Genomic DNA, 13,868 nt, shown 5'->3' with positions numbered 1-13,868 from the left:
TATATTTGTGAAAAAACTGTGTTTTAACAATAGTTATTACCTCAGTAATAGAATGTAAATTATTGAACCCTGTAGCTTTTTCAAGTTAAATTTAGGGATTACATTTTTAGTTATGGAGACAAGTCGACAAGTGTTCTTATAAAATTTACTTTACGAGTATGTATGTATTTACCCATACTTTTCTTTTTACTGTCAATGTTTGTACTTATAGATTGTAAATAGACATCATTATTATATTTATTATTATCATTACTTATACATTGTAATATTGTATTATCATTATTACCTATACATTGCAAATAAACGTTAATATTTATTATTATTATTCTTGACATATAAATGAAATCTTAATTTATTAATTACATTCGACCAATCTCATGGGCAAACCAACATCGGATCTTAAGGCGAAACTTTTCTTAGTAAAGTTTATGGGCACTGGGGTAGTTGACGTGGGTTCAACAGCAAACTGAGATAGAATATTTATCAGTGCTATTTTGACGTTCATCATGGCGAACCTTTCACCTAGAAAAAAAAATTGATTTTAACATTGCGCGGTAAGTACAGGGTGATCATTTTGAAATATTAGACTCTACTCTTGTATTTTGTCGTTGCACCTACAAAATGCAACAAGTGCATATTTTCAGCAAAGAAGAATTCAATAAACGATATCAAACATCATAATCTGGTTAAACACAGCCATCTTATTTTCTACAGAATTGTTACTGTCCGCGGTAAAATTAAAAATAATCGTTGTAATTTTTAAATAAAAAAGAAGAATTTTTTTTTTTAACATCACCAAACAATTTGATAAACTACACATTAGTGGCCCAAAAAAAAAAAACGATTTTTTTTTTCGTGTCTCTTCTGAAAATATGTTAGTTTATCATGTTTTAAGAGTCCCCTCAAAAAATCAGGTCAAGATTTTTAAAAATTTCCAAAATCGTCAAAAATTGATTTTTATAAAAAAAATTTCTCGTTTATTTTATCATTTTCTAAATGATAAAATAATCATTTTCTAGGTTGAAAAAAAATCTCGATTCTGAAAATTTCAAATCGATATTTCAATTTCTAAAGGTCACTCATAATTATTTTTATTATTTCAAAGTAGTGTAAGTACCTATGTTTTCGAGCGACCTCTAAAAAATAAATATGAACGAACTAATAATTTTTTTATTGAATTTGATGAACAAAAGAATAGAAATAAATCACGAGATACTTAAATTTTAAAAAATTATAAATATTTGATACTCACAGTGCCGTAGTAAATTTTGCCTTGAGAAATTTTTTAAGTGTCTCGTATTTATTTCCATTCTTTTTTTCATCATTCAATAAAAAAAATTATTAGTTCGTTGATATTTATTTTTAGAGGTCGCTCGAAAACATTTTAGGTACACTACATTTCAAGTTAAAATAATTATGAGTGACCTTTAGAAATTAAAATATCGATTTGAAATTTTCATAATCGAGATTTTTTTCAACCTAGAAAATGATAAAATAACGAGAAAAAAAATTAAAAAAAGAAAAAAATTCAATTTTTGACGATTTTGAACATTTTTAAAATGATAAACTAACATTTTTTCACAAGAGACATAAAAAAAATAATCGTTTTTTTTTGGGCCAAACTACTACACAAGTTGAAGTCGGAACGACGATTTGCAGGTATGGGAATTAAAATATTTGATACAGATTCAGGGCGTATTTAAATTAATATAATGGAAAATATAATCAAGCTTTGCCTTCTGAGATATCTACAAGAGAAAAAACTTATTTTACATACAGGTGATTCAGAAAAAGTCATTAATCTTAAGGAAAGATAGGGAAAAATGAGTAGAAAATGAATACGCGGTTAAAAAAATTAAAATACACATGTATTTACGCTGAAAAATAATATTTTCAATTCATCATTTAAACCCCTTTTCGGACCGTTCCTGACCGCTGACCCACAAAGATATATCAAGAGTGACTCTTGACCTACTATAGTCAAATTTTGACTATTGTTATAATTAGTTTTAATATTTAGCGAATGTACAAAAGTTTTAACAATGCTTTTGTTTTCTCTTTTCTGATGTTTTTTTAATTCAATTTCAGGTTATATGTCTCGAGAAAGGGAGTAAACATTTCCGAAAGCTTGCTGTGCGGGATTTGCAACTCTTTAGATATTTAGCTCAAATTAAATATCGCTGATCATGATGATGATCATTTCCATTTTATTCAGTAAATTGAAATAAACAAGACGACTCATATCTTTCATATAGCCCCAGAAAATAAATTCTAACGCCGACTAAATCTTTATGGCGTATCCAAAAAAGTTACAATATCTAGTAAATGAGGTCCCAAATAAAAATCTTACAATAGTGAAAAAAATAAAACAAAACGCCGCTTTATCTAAAAAAAAAAAATATTCGAAAAGCATCGACGAACTCAAAAAAATAGAGGTCATGGGTACTGCAACCCCCTTCTCTCCGTTCGCGCTTTGATATTTTAAACCAAAATTACTCAAAAAGTGTGCCGACTTAAGATCAAAATATGTGCTAAATTTCAAATAAATATATCTACAATCACCAATAAAAATCATTTTTTAAATTTTAATTTATTTAAATGTTAATTTACATCGGAACACTCTATGTGTTTCAGATATAAGTTATAAATTTATAATTTTTTTACTCACCCAAACAAATTCTTGGACCCTCTCCAAATGGTAAATAATAGAGACCATCTTTATTCAACGTACTTTTGTCTGCAAATCGTTCAGGATTGTATTTGTCTGGTTCAGGAAAGTATTTTTCATCAAAATGTAATCCTAGTAAAGGAATGTAGACCAGGGTTCCTTTTTCAATTAAAATATCAGTTCCAGGAATTGTGAAATCTTTATTACATAGCCTGTCAAGGAAAGGCAACGCAGGATATCTTCTAAGGGTTTCTAAGACATTAATTATTATTATTTAGTATTGTCATTATCATCATCGAAAAAAAAAAAATAAAAAACCTGCTTACCTAGAATACACATTTCCATATATTTCAGTTGTGTTAAATTCTCGTAGGTGATCTCTTTGTTTTCTGTAAGATAATTCCGTATTTCTTCTCGTAATTTGTTCTGGATTTCAGGGTGTATACATAATTCGTATAAGGTAAATGATATTGCAGAGCTTGTTGTTTCTACTCCTGCCGCAAAGAATTGCATGGGTTGAGATACAATCTTTTCTCCTTCTAAAATAATGATATGTGTTATATTATGGATAAGAATTACAATATTTACTACTTTGGAGGTTATTGAGATCATTATCTCCAGTAAAGAATATATAAACGGCCGCGCTAAAGCACGGGGGTAGTTTTGGATGGTCAAGTTACAGTTTGTTATTGTGAAGTGTCAAAGTCTCAAAGTTTGTAAGTTATTGTACTAAGTAAAGAAAATTTGTTACAAATTGATGTCAGAAGCGGGATTCTGTAGATTATTATTTTGTGAAGGGAGTGAATTCCAGTGAGTGCAAGACCTAAAGTAGCAGACATTTAATTTAAATGGAAAGACTATGGCAATGAAGACAGGACAATATACACTAAGATCTGTTATGAGGACAGGACATGAAGAACTAATGACATGCAAAAGTGGTTCCTAAATTGGAATCACAAATCCAGGATTGAGAAGAAAGAGTAATAGCTTACATCAGCAAGGCATTAGCAAAACCAGAAAACTACTGAAGAATAGAAATTGTAATGGAAACTTAAAACTTAGTGAAGACTAATGGAATGGTGACGGTCTTAAATCAATTGGAAAATTGGCTGCAAAGAACATGGAACTCTACCAAAATGAACAGAAATATCGGACAGATCATCGACGTTAAAAGGTTACTGGGTAGTATGGGACTTCTTTATCTTAGAAAATTGATTATTGAAGAGGCAATAGGAAAGTCCAGATTTCAGAAAAGTACGTAAGCAGGTTGTACTTCCAAGGAACAGAGTCAACGAGGTGTTTAGAAAAGTTCGTGATGGAATAGGTGGACGACACTACGGTATAAACAAGACTTTGAATTAAGTTAGATAATGGTTCTACTGGCTAGGAAGCCGATCAGATATAGAGGATTGGTATCACGTCGCCGGTGTGCTGTTTGCTCCAGCAACAAGGGACTTAGAACTAGAAGTCGAGGTCAGATGAAACAGTACAACGTTGTAGCTCCCTTCAAGAGATTTACCGCATACGTCTCCGGATCATGTACCCAAAGTGAATCTGGAAATCGCCACCTCCTGATTGCGTTGGATTATTTCAGTAAATGGCCCGAAGTATATCTCTCCCCAATCAAGAGGTAGTGACTGTAGTTGAAGTTCTTGTTGAAAACCTGTCCTACATATTCGACGTTTCAAGAGAATTGTTGTCGAATCAACGGCGAAATTTTGAATCGTTGTGTATCAAAGAATTTACCAATTGAAGAATATCAAAAAAATCTGAACAACACCCCTGCATCCACAATCTAACGGCATGGTTGGACCGACAAGTGCCTCTTTTACCATTGGCCTACCGATCAGCAGTCTATGAGACCAGAAGAACACCAGCCAGCACAGTCTTCGGTAGAGAATTGGGGCTACTCTTCAACATTATTTACGGCTATCCTGAAGATCGAATTGGCACACTAGAAGACTACCCATTCGAGTTAGCCAAAATAATCGATGCTATCCACGTCAACATCTGACAGAAAATAAAGTTTGAAAGCGATCGTCTGAAAACCCGGTAAGGTGTCGGAGCCGATACCAGTAGGTTTAAGGCAGGAGATTTAGTGTTGTTGAACAATCCAGGCAGAAAGGAAAATCTCCAAGATTTCCAGAACTCCGGGGAAGGAGGATAAGGTGAACAAGAAGATCAACGACGTGATCTATAAAATCTAGGATCAAATATATCTATTATTGAAACGGTATTTGTATATTTCTTACCAAATTTCATTCTATTGCAAAATTCTTTATCCTTTTTCAGCTCCACAATAATATCAATCAAATCATTTCCTTTTCCATTTGATTTTTCCCTTTGTTCAATGGTACAGGAAAACACTTCTTTGAGATATTTAACCGCATTAATATCTACGAATTCCAAGCGAAGTAAATTTGCTACACCGTGCATGAAAAAAAATGCAGTTTGCGATGCAGCGGTTTTCCAATTAAAATCAAAAAACAAAGAGACAATTTCATAGAAACTGCTTTTTTCTTCATCGAAACAGCGTGCGTTTATTCCGAATGCTGTTCTTGCAATAACTTCAGCCGCATATTTTGTGCCTAAATCTTTGGCCTCCAAGAGTCCACGGTTCTTGTTCAGGTACATATTCATTTCATGTCCGATGTTTTTTAAAATAGGAAACATTCCTCTTAGTTTCCCAGAGGTAAATGCAGGTGTCACCTTCGATCTCATCAGTTTCCACTCCGGATTTTTCAAGAGAAATAATGTGTTTGCGAATATTTGGTTATGTTCTGGGGCTAAAGCGGTTCTGTTTGAGAAATGATCAAAGTGCTTCATTAATACCTCTTTGATTAATTCAGGTGATCTCAATGATAACACAGGTTTATGAAATACGAATACTCCTACATAAGGTCCATCTGTAGACTTATAAACGTCTTGTTGCCAATGCGCCATTGTTTTCTTGAAAGTGATTACATCATAAAGATTGCCAATAAATGGCTTTGGTTTTAAATAATAGACACCTTTTTTCTTCCAGTAGTCGTAGTTTCTTGAGAAATATTTATATAGAATGTAGACGGTTATAGAAAGGAGAAGTGAAATATCTATTAGCCATGACGAAGACAGTAACATCTGAAAAAATAAATAAATAAATGCTTAAATGTACCTATACCACACGGTACATTTTCTAGTATTTTATAAAACGAAGTCCGATATTATTGTTGAGGTCAGAAAAAACTTTAAAATACAATATTATTATTTCTGTAAATTTTCAGTAACTTTCATATCCTCTAAATTACAACAAACTCTCTTCTGTTATTTAGTGGGTAAGAAATAACGAAATATTGGAAATGTCATATGTACCTAATCAGTACACATCGGAAACTTTTTGGCGACAATCAAGTAAACAGTAGTAATCTATATTGTTAGGTTTGTTAAGCGGCAATACGCATTGTAGTAGCAGAAACAGGTTAAATCTATGACCAAACCGTGTGTCGCTATTCTCAAGATACACAAAGCTACCGAATGCCACAAAAATATGTGCCGTATACTCGACCAAGCAAAGCGTCAAGCACTCATACAAGCATAAACGACAGTGAAAGCTCGGCCAACGTCCCTCGGCAAAAAACCTGGATTGTTCACGGCATGCAGACCGACAGAGCAGGCATTAGGGTGCTGCTAGATACGTATCGAATAAACTGATCGATACGAAGCTTCAAATCAGAGGCAGACATGTACACTCGACGCAAGATAAAGGTTTCCAACCTAAAAGGCATACTACATTTAAAGGGGTGAGCCGGTGGACTATTAATAGGAATTTTGGGAGGCATCAATAATTAGGGGCGTGTCATATTTTTTTTGTGTAGGCACGTGTGTAATGACATAACAAAAAATTGCAGGCCTGAAGTATATGCATTATGAAAGAGAAGGTATACAGGTTTTGAAACTATTTTGTCTTCCCACATTATTTTTCTTGTCCCTGAAAAAATTAATAATTTGAAATAAGAATTTGTGTCATATTCTGCTGTAGGTCATGAAGGCAACAAAATAAAAAATTATTGTAAACTACAGTTTTATTATAACTTATACAGTTTCGGGAGGAAAGGGAAATATTTTAAGGACGTGTTCTGGAAGTGAAAATAAGTAAATAAGTTTATGACATTATGGGTCCGGAAATGTTTCCTTTCTGAGATAGAAGTCGAAAGAAATTTTTCGAGAAAGAGGTTTTTTAAATATCTCGAAAACGATTTAAGATATTACACTGCCATTGTATTATGCACCAAAGCTCAGTGTAATATATTAAATCGTCGAAATACTTAGAAAAACAGATTTTTTTTAAATTTTACATCTATCGGAAAGGAAGCATTTCCGAGCCCATAATGTTATGAACTTATTTACTTATTTTGACATAATTTTATAAACAATGAAAAAACAAAACAGTCTAATAATATTCCAACCACCATCCGAATCAATAACGGCTTGTAATCTGTTTGGCGTAGATGTAACAAGGCGTCGTATATAATTCACGTCTATAACATATCAAATATTTTGTATACGTCCCCAGAGCGTATCTCTATTTGGTGGAATATCGTCATACTGTTCATTCAACGACGAGTTTGATGGGAACGCCCCATATAGACAAGCGGTTAAGCCGTGATATTTCAAACAAAATACGATTCAGATTGGAAACCTTTATCTTACGTCGAATGTACATGTATGTGCGAAGTAGTTGATGCTTCGCCACCATTAATAAAAATAGCATCTATTAAAAATTTCTACTACTTCAGATATGCGCCTGTGACCTTGGTAAATGTTGAACGGTAATTTTCGTTTTTAAATGGGTATTTACCGATCGCCGGGGAGGATTGACCGCAGAACACTTAGGACAACTAACTGTTAATTATTCTCTCCAATCGCTTTCCTTATGAGTAAGTAATTATTTTATTTTTAACTTTTGCTGGTACTATTTATTACGTATTATACCTATATATTTCATAGTAAGTTCCATGTCAAGCGATTTGAGTAGAAAAATAGACACTACCTCTTTTTGTTTCACTGTTATCCAAATTCTTACATATACAGGGTGATTTCCCTTTAAATACGGAAACTGCAGGACTATCACCACCAAAAAATAAGTAGTTTGCTCTATAAACTTTTTTCCTGCGGGACTTGGTATTCGAGATACAGGGTGTTAAAATTTACAAAAAAATTTTTTTCTACCATATCTTCATAATGTACTGACGGAATTTAATGAAATATACTATAGCGTATTCACTAAATTAGACCTTTTATTGAATATATTATTAAACCTTGTGGCTTTAACCAGTGGCGTGCTACTGGAAGTGCCGCTTCGTTTCCCCAGAAAAAATACACCACTGGCGATTCTGTTTAGAAATATTATTAAATTCAGGTTAGATTAAAATAATGAAAATTGTTAGTTGGTGTTTTTTAATAGTAGCATCCGTATATGAGATAATTTACTTATTTGTCATATTTGTTTAAAATCTATTTGCAAAAATTAATTTTTTTGTCCGCATTATCAGTTAGTAAGCTTTACGATGATCTCGTTTTAGTGTTATAACTTTGCTAAGCTTTGTTTGTTTATTCTTCAAGCTGAAGTCCTTGTGTGAACACGAGTTGTGGCGAAGAATATAGGAAAAGTGTAACCTCCTGAGAGAAAATCATGTTATGATTATTTGCTAATGTTACCTATTTTATTATTTAGACTAATATTTTTTCCAGAAATAAAATTATTTCTACAAAAACTGCCAGTGGTGTATTCTTTTCTAGGGAAAAGTTCGCGAACGCTTTAGTAGCACATTTTCATCAAATAAAAGGATTAATTTATTAGAAAAATTCAATATAACGTAAAAACAATCCCAAATATCTCCTAAACGACTGCTACTATTAAAAAAGAGGAAGTAACACTTTTCATTCATTTAACGTAACAGTACCTGAATGTAACATTATTTCTACAAAAAACCGCCAGTTTCGTATATTTTTCTTGGTAAAATGGGGTGGCTCCTCCAGTAGCACGCCACTGGTTAAAGCCAGGGGGTTAATATTACAATCAATAAAAGGCCTAATTAATTGAATATGGTATAGTAAATTTCATTCAATTCCGTCAGCGCATTATGAAGATATGAGACAAAATATAATTTGTTTTGTAAACTTTAACATCCTGTATCTCGAATACCGCATTCCCCAGGATAAAAGTTTATAGAGAAAACTTACTTTTTGGTAATGAATCTATTCTTGCAGTGAAATCACCCTGTATATTCTTATAATATAAATATTGCAGTTATGAGAAGGCAACGGTTGTGTCTCTTTTTTTTAATAAAATTACATAAAAGAGAACCAGCCATACAGCCAACCCTGTACTACATTGCAACCGCCTTAACATTTCCGATAATCACTCACCCTTCGGTTGTTAGACAATGATACTTATTTGCTATAAACACGTTGCGACTATTTTAAGTAATCGCACAAAACAGACTGCGATGTTTGATATTTCTTATCGTTAGATACGTAGTAGCGTAGCTTCTGAGACCAATGTCTATTATTAGCGTAAATATTATCCATTGGCAGAAATGTTGATTATGTCCCAAAAGTCATTAATAATTTTAAGAAAAAATTTTAAAATTTTGTTTCTCTTTGATTTCTTTTTTGAATTCTTGATATTTTCTGTGTTTTTGAAGTGACTGTTTTTTTAAATTTATTGATGCACAAGGGAAACACATTGGTTGAAATGTGTGCACCTACGTCCATGTAGAAAGCATTTTCAGATTTGTATCTATTTCTTAATTTTGAATGTAGTGTCAAGTCTATCAGGCTAATGGGATACTCGATGTATTGACCGTTGTTTACATTTTTATGGACATATAGAACTCAATTTTACGGGAAAGGGGAACATTCTATTAAAGTCAAGGGCACATTTCTTTTGTAAAAAATACATTCAATGTTTAAATTTCGTGAACTTTGAAATATCTTACGGTTCTATTTCCTAAGTCTTACTTGGAAATAAAATATTAGTGATTATTTTCGTATTCTGTTAAGAATAAATAGTAAATATGTTAAACTTCATTGTTAGATTTCCTGCTCATAGGCGTACTATTATTAGAACTCTTTCCTGTAGACAAGCTAATTATGGAAGTAGTGTTAAAAAATTGATAAACATGTAGGTATTTTTAACATTTAACTATTTACAATACTGAAATAAAAATTGAACAAACTAACATCAAAGAAAAATTGAGAGTAAAATAAATATTCGTAAACAAAAAGTGGTACAGTGAATATTACTGTATCCAAAAATATCAATTTGAAATTAAAGAAAATATTTGTATTGTTAGGTACCCATTTTTATGAAGAAATATCAAAACTACAACTACTCTGTTATTTTGTGTTCGTCTCCTGCTCGTCCGCAAGGAGGCAAACGGGGTGATCGAACGTCTTCCTTTTCACGCCTACCTAAACGGATGCTTAAAGTTACCTACACCATGCTTGTCATTCTTCCACTATAGCGAGGTGTTTTGCTTATGCGAGGTGTTCTATTGGTTTTGACTATAACACACAGCATCTCGAGAGTTTAAATTTTTTTGGACTTTTGCACTATTGTTTATTATTTATAATTGCGAGTACGTTCATTTGGTGTCTATTGTGCAGGCATTACATTTATATTTTATTGATAGGTTTCGTCAATCTTTTTTTAAATTCTTTACAATTTTGAATTTTATAAATTGTGGGATTTACTGAAAACCTTGATAATTTAATGAATGCATTTGTGAAAGTTTTATATATATAGTAAACATGAAAATTTAGAGAATACTACATAGTTTACTGGCCAAGTATTCGTCCATGGTTAATAAACTGCAGGGTACACGGGTCCGTAGGGTTTCTCTAGGGATTCTTCGAATTTCGAAATGTCGCCTCATAAAAAACCGCCCTTCTTAGAATGGTACTCGTTCTGGAAGGTTTATAGACCTGTAACTAATTTTGATAATTCATATTGATATGTTGCTGCTTTAGTCCGAATTTCGTAATATTTGGAGATATTTTAATTTTCAAATATTCAGAGGTAAGTTGAAAATCTTCGCACCTTTGCGCGCTTGTTGGCGGAGGCTCAGCTCAGCTTTGGTAGCATCGTCTGCGATGGCTGATGATGTTTGACGGCGATCAGGGCTTGGTAGGAAATTGTTTGGTAATTTTCGAAACATATAACAAATTTTATTTTCTACCTGGCAGTGACCCTTTGTCTACTGTTACATATTTTTGCTGGGATTTGTGCCCCGTGGAAGGCATCTGAAAGGCTTCTTGAATTATTTTGGAAACATTGGTGAATTTTTAATAAGCCCAGGATTCATAGAAGTTGTTTCAGGCAGAAGTAATTTAATAACGTTCCATATACAGGGTGCCCTGAAACTAGCTTGCAATATTTTACATTGCACCCGTCAACAATAATGCAAATTTATATAAACATAGGCTCATAGGTAGACCATAGTAATGTCTCATAAGGGGCTACAACTCCTTAAAAATGAGCCCCTGCAAATTGTTTTTTTCATGTATCTCCTAGACTGTTCAGGATAATACAATGATTTTGAAATTGGATATTCCTTCTAAGCTTTAAAACGCATAGTCGAAAAGTAAATAAATTTTATCAAACCGAGAAGGTTGTGACTAAATTTAACTTTAAGTTTTTTGCATATTTCTACTGTTCGATAAAACTTGTATTAAAACAAATAATTCGTATCACTTTAATAGATCTCAACATTTGGAAGTAAAATTAATTTCAAAATTGTTATGAAAAAAACAGGAGTATCGACCATTTTGAAATAAAATGTATTGGTCATGGAAAAATAATGATATTCCTAAATCATAGGAAAATAATGCTTTGAAAAATCAGTTCGACCGATATGATGCTAATTATGCTTTTCATTCTTCAGTCACAAAACTCTGTTTATTCAAGTATTTCCTTGAAAACTTATTATTTGTGGATTGTAACATTTTTTTTAGCACAAATTTGTATCTTTAGCAATCAACCTTGAGAGTTTTATAAGGTACGTTTTTACTTTAAAATTATATTATTCAAAATCATATTAAAATGTTGAGAGGAACGTATTGAAATTGCAAACGCTACACTGTCGTGTGATGTGTTTATGTCATCTATTTAAGGAGGTTTATCGGATTTGGAATTGACGAACAAATATTCATAAAAAAAATACTATAAACTTATTAATATGAAGAAAATCCTCAAAAAAAGTTATGACTAGTTTGGATACCTAAGAGACGAGATATTAATAAAATAATTTTTCACGATTTAGTACAGTCTTATGAGAATGCAGATTTGTTTGGTCTTTCCACTTAGAATGCGCATCAATTGACAAACGGTTTTTACAGCAACTTGTATAAATAGGAAACCGACATCTAAGGAACCGTATGACAGCTCGTAGAAATCGATTAGGTACTTGTAAGATATATAATTTATAATAATTCTCCTTCAAACTGCTGTTGTTGATTAACTTAACGTCCATATGCGTGATAGCGGCAACGTCGCGGTTCTCGACGTAGCGTATTATTTGAAATTCGCAGGTGTGACATATGGTGTATATTTCAAACTTAGGCATCCAAACAAAGCCAGCCAGGTGCAACGTTGCCAAATCTAAAGGCTTACTACTTTAGTCACTAGCGAATGTACAGAAACTCTCGTTAGACTTTAAGACGTACCTCCGTACCCGATAAACCTCCTTAAGCCTACTAAACACATAACAAATCAAACTGTACAGATTTATCGTACAAGGGAAATCGTTTAGTCTGTACGGTGGTGAAGGAATAAGGACCAAATTATCAAAGCAAGTTTAACTTACAGTAACTAACTATAAGCTTAAGATGTGATTTGTTCCAATTGAAAGGTACAGATGCCAATATATTTTAATCTTCTAGTTAGATAACTGCAAGATAAACTTGCTCGAATAATTTGGCCCTAAGCGGAGTAGTGATTCGTGACAGTACAGATAAATCGTTAATTTATCTTAACGTGTTAACCTGAGATTACTAAGCTCACATGAAATATACGGAAAAAATGTAAACATTCAACTTAATGTCTGCACGAATGCAGGTACCTGCTTATGTACTTGTATTTATTTATAATATTTTATTTTTTTGTTTTAATCGGAACTTTACCAACAATTTAAATTTTTTGATATGATTCAGTATTTTTTTATTGTAATTGAACATTGCTGAATATTATACTTCGTATTCTAGAAACAAAGCACGTTATATGTTAAGGGAAATTCCTTAAAACATTAAAAACTATTTTTGTGTATTTCTTAGTTTGGAGTTACATTTCAGACCAGAAGAATATCTGCCATCAAAGAAGTACATTTATTTAATTTTACGAGTTTTTCAAATTAGTAAACACTTTTTTATGGCAATTTTCTGTTAATGAATTTCACTGTGAGTTTAGACTTTTGTTCCAATATTGCAATATCGAGACATCATTTCTTTTCAGCTCAATTTTTGTTATGGACGCGATATTGATTTTATGGTGAATGCAAATAACGTTCTTTAAGGTTTTTCAATAATACTAATGTGCCGAAGAACCATAAGAAAAAATAAAGTTGCAAAGAAAATTACAGATTTCGAATTAATTTAATGCTTTTTCTATCTCTTACAGTATCTTACATCCCAATACATACATCGCCAAAATGGCCCACACAATATAGTTTTAAAATAAATATATCCTTAATAATAACTAAATAATTTAATATTTTGTTTTGTATTAATGATGCAAAAATAATAAAACAGTTTTTGATACCTTTCAATTCCGCTGCCAAACAAGTAATGATTTAACCAGTGACGTATACGAGGAAAAGTCAGGCACCTCAATTCTTTAGTTGTCCTGTCTAGAATGTGAAATTTAATATGCTCAATTTTGCTTTTCAATACACTGACTAAGGCTTTCCCATTTTTTAAAGTTTATATAAATTTATTTCTTATCACAAAAAAAGAAAAGGTTAAATGTCGCTGACCTTTACAGTCGACAAGTTTGTATATCATTGTTGATTAAATTTGAATTTCTTTTCTCAATTAATGAATTGCAAATTTCAAAGATCATTGCTGATTCGATTTGAATTTCTCGTCTCACTGAATGAATTTCAATATTTTGTTTAGAAAATAAATAAATGCAGTGTCATTACGAACATACTCTCCACTGTCA

The 13,868-nt window shown here is 32.1% G+C and overlaps 1 protein-coding gene across 2 annotated transcripts; it reads right to left on the bottom strand.

The window, feature by feature from the left end:
* Positions 1-257: 257 nt before the first annotated feature.
* On the bottom strand, positions 258-13,594 carry LOC108903377 (cytochrome P450 6k1). Of its 2 annotated transcripts, none has more exons than XM_018705531.2 (5): positions 13,467-13,594; positions 4,921-5,788; positions 2,995-3,207; positions 2,669-2,920; positions 258-522 (listed from the first exon to the last, which is right to left on the bottom strand). In XM_018705531.2, the coding sequence occupies exons 2-5, from the start codon at positions 5,786-5,788 to the stop codon at positions 356-358; spliced, it is 1,500 nt and encodes a 499-aa protein (XP_018561047.1). In that variant the 5' UTR covers positions 13,467-13,594; the 3' UTR covers positions 258-355. The 2 variants fall into 2 exon arrangements, with proteins under 2 accessions (XP_018561047.1, XP_018561049.1); XM_018705533.1 differs by lacking the exon at positions 13,467-13,594 and adding an exon at positions 9,077-9,155.
* Positions 13,595-13,868: the final 274 nt, after the last annotated feature.

The sequence above is a fragment of the Anoplophora glabripennis genome, unplaced genomic scaffold (assembly GCF_000390285.2).
Source record: "Anoplophora glabripennis isolate ALB-LARVAE unplaced genomic scaffold, Agla_2.0 scaffold75, whole genome shotgun sequence".
Taxonomy (NCBI): Eukaryota; Metazoa; Arthropoda; class Insecta; order Coleoptera; family Cerambycidae; genus Anoplophora; species Anoplophora glabripennis.
This window is presented reverse-complemented; position numbering and strand designations above follow the sequence as displayed.